Source organism: Diaphorina citri, unplaced genomic scaffold (genome assembly GCF_000475195.1).
Source record: "Diaphorina citri unplaced genomic scaffold, Diaci psyllid genome assembly version 1.1 scaffold377, whole genome shotgun sequence".
Lineage (NCBI taxonomy): Eukaryota > Metazoa > Arthropoda > Insecta > Hemiptera > Psyllidae > Diaphorina > Diaphorina citri.
Genome location: NW_007377812.1, coordinates 192,643 through 198,777, shown reverse-complemented (window position 1 = coordinate 198,777; position 6,135 = coordinate 192,643). Strand labels below are relative to the sequence as shown.

At 37.0% G+C, this 6,135-nt stretch overlaps 1 protein-coding gene across 1 annotated transcript in view; it reads right to left on the bottom strand.

Annotated features, from left to right (window-relative positions):
- LOC103508196 (probable E3 ubiquitin-protein ligase HERC4) overlaps window positions 1-1,775 on the bottom strand; it is a gene marked incomplete at its 3' end in the record, with an annotated part of 22,780 nt that extends 21,005 nt beyond the window's left edge. Inside the window, exons 1-3 of the mRNA XM_026822858.1 lie at window positions 1,617-1,775; window positions 1,163-1,370; window positions 568-733 (exon numbers count right to left, since the gene is read on the bottom strand). Of these exons, the coding sequence (XP_026678659.1) occupies window positions 568-733; window positions 1,163-1,370; window positions 1,617-1,775 (533 nt within the window). The remainder of the gene's footprint in view (window positions 1-567; window positions 734-1,162; window positions 1,371-1,616) is intronic.
- Window positions 1,776-6,135: the final 4,360 nt, after the last annotated feature.

Sequence of the window (6,135 nt, the reverse complement as noted above, 5' to 3'; positions counted from 1 at the left end):
TTGTACACATATTCGATGAACTTTGGCAAATGTGTCTTTTTTCACTTGTAATGTTGTCACTGATCGCCGTGCGCCAGTACTATGATTACTATCTTCTAAAGAGTAGATTTAAGGAGCCATTTCTCCCTCAATGTTGAACTCGTAATTCGGGAGCTAGATTCGTAGAAACTCAACCCACCTTTTGGGGCTGTTTGCTCCTACACCTAAGCCTCAGAGTGGGCTTTTTTTTGTACGGGAGGGCTAGAGTTCGAGTTCCAGCAGCGACTTGGCATTTTGTAGTGTTATTTATTTTCAAGTGGATATTTTGTAAAGGCTTTTCTTTTCTTTCTTTAAAAATTAAAAAAAAGGCATTGAACTTTTTTTTTTATAATTTAGCCAACACCTGAGAGCAGCCTGAGACGGTTTCGTTCTTATTGGAACTCATCAGTTAGACATAGCTCTCAGGTGCTGGCCAAGAATTTTGAAGTGTTATTTATGCTTCAGAGATGGAACTTGTGGAGAAACGAGAACCTGCGTTTCTGTAAGATTTTATTTAGTGTTGAGTGTTGTTGTGAGCGCCACAATAACTTACCAGACTTGGACAGAACAAAGCTATGGTTGGCACCGCATGCTATCAATGCTATTGGTAAGTTCACTAGGGATTCAACACGTTGTGGTTTAGTGACTGTGGTGTTGGAATTGTTGATTCCCATCTGTCCGTACTCGTTGTTGCCCCACGTATACAACTCGCCCGCTGAAATGAGAAATAGTAGCTTTGAATTCAAAGCTGTTATTTAATTAAAATTCTTTGAATTCATAGCGTGAGCTCACGTGAATTTAAAGACGTGATAGTAGTGTGGCTGTCCTGAACGAGATTACCTACAATCTACAATATTATGGGAAAACTCTACATGTTTCTGACTCTTCATGACTTCAAGTGACGTGATGGTAGTGTTTCTAGGTTTATACCTTTAGGCTCTTTAAGCCGTCGCCAGTAGAAACCCACTACTATTATCATGGTCTGTTCATGAAATTATTGAGTATAAAATTCCATACTTTGGACACCTTGACTGGGATCAGACCCACACCCGTTTTCCTTGTGAGTGCATGTCACTACACCACCTGAACTTAAAATTTTTTCTCCTTATTATTTTCTTCTTGAGAATTTAGATATTTGACTTACTACTGGTAAGCACTAAACAATGTGAGTATCCCGCGCATGCCTGCACCACACTAACAGAGGCCAGGCCTTTGACTCGCTTGGGTATCGACTGTGATTTTTTATCCGCTGATTCCAGGCCCAATTGACCATGTGTGTCGCCTCCCCATGTAAACACCTCACCACAATCATTCAGTGCCAGAGAATGCCATAGCCCCGTAGCTACATGGTACTACTGGTAAGCACTAAACAATGTGAGTATCCCGCGCATGCCTGCACCACACTAACAGAGGCCAGGCCTTTGACTCGCTTGGGTATTGACTGTGATTTTTTATCCGCTGATTCCGTTTCCCTTGTGTTTTGACCACTACACCACCTGAACTTGATTTTTTTTTCTCCTCCTTATTTTCTTCTTGAGAATTTAGATATTTGACTTACTACTGGTAAGCACTAAACAATGTGAGTATCCCGCGCATGCCTGCACCACACTAACAGAGGCCAGGCCTTTGACTCGCTTGGGTATCGACTGTGATTTTTTATCCGCTGATTCCAGGCCCAGTTGACCATGTGTGTCGCCTCCCCATGTAAACACTTCACCACAATCATTCAGTGCCAGAGAATGCCATAGCCCCGTCATAGTTGGGAAATGTCAACCCAGTGATTCTCATTTCCACACAGATCACTTGTAGATAGGACAATGATAAAATTACACATCAAGATTTGTTTTTTTACTTTATTTTCTAAACACATACTTAGGTGTCGCATAGTTGGGAAATGTCAACCCAGTGATTCTCATTTCCACACAGATCACTTGTAGATAGGACAATGATAAAATTACACATCAAGATTTTTTTTTTACTTTATTTTCTAAACACATACTTAGGTGTCAAATATTATGAAAGAGATTTGAACTCACTTAAGTACCTACACCTATTGTTATGATGGGTGCAAATGACCCATGAAACCCCCCAGGTAGGTAACGACTTACCTTATTCAAAAGAACAAAAAGAATTCTTACATTCGCCTAACTTTCAGCTGATTGACTGGCCCAAATGTGGTCCATTGACAGCCCATCAAATGACCAATTAGGACTATTCAGAGTGAGAAAGAATCTGATGTGTACCACCGATAAAACAGTTGTTGAATATTGATAAGATAAGATTAGGTATACCTACCTTATTCAAAGTGTTGAGTAGGTTTTAACAGTATGCAGTACAGTAGAACTTTGTGATAATCCAATACCATAGTAATTTCCTAGCAGGTAGGTACCTTGGTACTTACATTTTCTAGAAGAGTAGAGGTATCCTTGTGACCCAGTTATCCAATTAGAATCTGACAATCATCATTTCAGTTAGGTATCTAGCTCTGCAGAATGTAACTAAAGTAGAGAACACAAAATTTTACCCAAGTGAATAAAACGTAGGTTTATACGTGGAGAGCGGTGTACGGTAGAAAAATTGTAGGTAAAAATGTAAATTCGTTGATGAAAAAAAAAATTCTGATGAAAATTTGAATGAAAAATAAAAACTTCCAGAAAGTTTTGTATTTTTTTTTTTTTTTTTTTTTTTTTTTACGGTTACATACATACATCAACAAGTATATCTTTAGGATCTATTAGGTATAAATTTATCTACCACTTTAACTTGGTACCTACTTAAAAACATACCTCAACAAGTACTTAATACCTACATAGGGTCCATTTATTAAGTACCTATACCTGCCTACATTTCCAAGTCACTTCTACATCTGTTTCCAATAGGATACAGCTATAATGCTATAAAGGACATTGCGAATTTCCCTGACGTCATCCCGAGGAATTTTATTGTAACAGGAACTAGAAATTGGAATGAATGGTGGTGCTTGGTTTTGCATAATATTAACCCGTTCGGTTTACCGGTGCTGAATTGTGTTACCGGATTGGGTCTGTGGTGTCAAATGGCTTGAATGTCAATCAATGCGCCTCCCATTGCTTGAATGGCCAATCGGCCATCCTAGTTGGCTTGGAAAGAAGCGCGCCTGCCTTGTAACTTGTAAGCACTTGGTCGCGGGTTCGATTTCAAGAGCAATGAATCTAATAATAAATTGTTATTTTACCTGCATTATCCTTCCTTACACGTGCTCTTATTTGCTCTACTATATCAAAGCTCAAAAAAAAAAAGAACAATTTTATCAAAATCGAAAGAGCTATTTAAAGCTATTTATGGTTAACGGAAGAAACAAATGAAAAATAAACCCTTACACCTAGGTACCTACGAACAGATGCACCCAAAGAAAAATATTCGAGTTGAAAACTCAGTTCGTTCGTCCATTAGTACCTATACCTAAACCTATTTAGCTATCTACCTAGGTACCTTGTTTGTATTGTTACCTAAGTTAGTAGTCTGCTGTATAGGTGAGTACTGAGTAGGTATCAAATGATATCTACACGTAGGTACCTACACATTTGTCAACTGTCTTATAATTACTGTCAAATATTGATTCCAAATTGGGATTTTTTTGGGTTTTATAAAGAAAAAAAATCTGCAATCAATAGGTAGGTAAGTAGGTATGTCACAATAATGAACAACAATGAGGTAGCTAATAAGCTAATAGGTTTTCGAGGCCTCCCAATCGCCTAACTTTCAGCTGATTGACTGGCCCAAATGTGGTCCATTGACAGCCCATCAAATGACCAATTAGGACTGTTCAGAGTGAGAAAGAATCTGATGTATTGTCAACTGTCTTATAATTACTGTCAAATATTGATTCCAAATTGGGATTTTTTTGGGTTTTATAAAGAAAAAAAATCTGCAATCAATTGATAGGTATGACACAATAATGAACAACAATGAGGTGGCTATGAGCTAATAGGATATGATTTTGTGATTAATTACTGGTGCCAACTGCCGAATTAAGCATTTTAGTTACAGATATGGATAGAAATGAAGTACCTAGATTCCTAGGTAGGTACGTACAAATATTTAGTATTTACACAAGACGTAAAAACTTAGGTACCTATGTAGGTACCTACGTGTGTATATTTGGGACTGGTATGGAACAGTTTTATCAGTTTATGTATAGCACATTGCATATTTATTTGTATTTCCAGGCAGTAATAATTTTGAGAAAAAACTTTTTTTTGTCGAAAAGTGAACTGAACATGAACGTTCGCCAGCCTGAGAGAAGAGGCACAATACTTCCCATTTAGGTGCTGGGTCAACACGAGAATACCAGAAAGTAACCCGTTGAAATATAAACATAGTACCTAACACAGCAACACAACGGTGCAAACATTATTAATTTATGATCACTAGATTTTAAATTCTTAGCTGATTTTAATAGCTTCCTAAAAGACCAAAAAAAAAAAAAAAAAAAAAAAAAAAAAAGAAGAAGAACCTACCTACCTATTTTATCAAAATCGAAAGAGCTTGCTATTTAGAGCTATTTATGGTTAACGAAAGAAACAAATGAAAAATAAACCCTTACACCTAGGTAGGTACCTACGAACAGATGCACCCAAAGAAAAATCTTCGAGTTGAAACTCAGTTAAACACACAGTTCGTTCGTCCATTAGTATACCTAAACCTATTTAGCTATCTAGGTAACTACCTAGTTTGTATTACCCTCTTCCGATTAGGCCGCGGGTTAGATTCCCGCCTACTAAGACCCTACAATTCCCTCAATCAAAGCTCAAAAAAAGAACAATTTTATCAAAATCGAAAGAGCTTGCTATTTAAAGCTATTTAGGTTAATGGAAGAAACAAATGAAAAATAAACCCTTACACCTAGGTACCTACGAACAGATACACCCAAAGAAAAATCTTCAAGTTAAAACTCAGTTCGTTCGTCCATTAGTATCTATACCTACCTAAACCTATTTAGCTATCTACCTAGGTAGGTACCTAGTTTGTATTATTTGTATTGTTAGGTACCTAAGTTAGTAGTCTGTATAGGCTCATCAGATGGGCGAGAAGAGGCACAATACTTCCCATTTAGGTGCTGGGTCAACACGAGAACACCAGAAAGTAACCCGTTGAAATATAAACATAGTAACACAGCAACACAACGGTGTGGCAAACATTATTAATTTATGATCACTAGATTTTAAATTCGTAGCTGATTTTAGATCTTTTTATTTTTGGTAATTTGGTAGGAAATTACGAATTGTTGGATTTCCATGAGTAGTTGTTTGAAATAAAAAGATTACCCTTTTTCTATCTAAAGGCTTCTTCATTTACATCTTCAACCTCTTCTTCTCCATTGTCTTCTTCTTCCTCTCCTTCTCCTTCTTCTTCTTCTTCTTCTTCTTCTTCTTCTTCTTCTTATTCTTCTCCTCCTCCTCCTCCTTCTTATCTTTCTTCTGATTTATCGGTTAATTTAATCCAACCTGATGGTTGAGTCCAGTTCTCTTCAGAGTGTGTTATACTGTTCTGAGTTCTGGTCATTGCTCAATCGTCGTTTTTAGATCTTTTTATTTTTGGTAATTTGGTAGGAAATTACGAATTGTTGGATTTCCATGAGTAGTTGTTTGAAATAAAAAGATTACCTACCCTTTTTCTATCTAAAGGCTTCTTCATTTACATCTTCAACCTCTTCTTCTCCATTTTCTTCTTCTTCCTCTCCTTATTCTTCTTTTTATTCTTCTCCTCTTCCTTCTTCTCCTCCTTCTTATCTTTCTTCTGATTTATCGGTTGATTTAATCCAACCTGGTTGAGTCCAGTTCTCTTCAGAGTGTGTTATACTGTTCTGAGTTCTGGTCATTGCTCAATCGTCATAACACGAGTTCTGATTATGAAGACAATAACATACACATCATGTCTGGTTTGATGGAACAAAATGGGTACTAAATGATGGGCTTTGGTACAAATTCGCAGCAAAAGTTGTGGTGCTAACTTCACGCACCTAGAAAGTTTTGTATTTTTTTTTTTTGATTACGGTTTATTTGAGGTTATGTTTACACTTTTCTTTTTTCATATGCTTGCCGCCATCTAGCGGATTTCGGAGGAAACTTTTGGAAC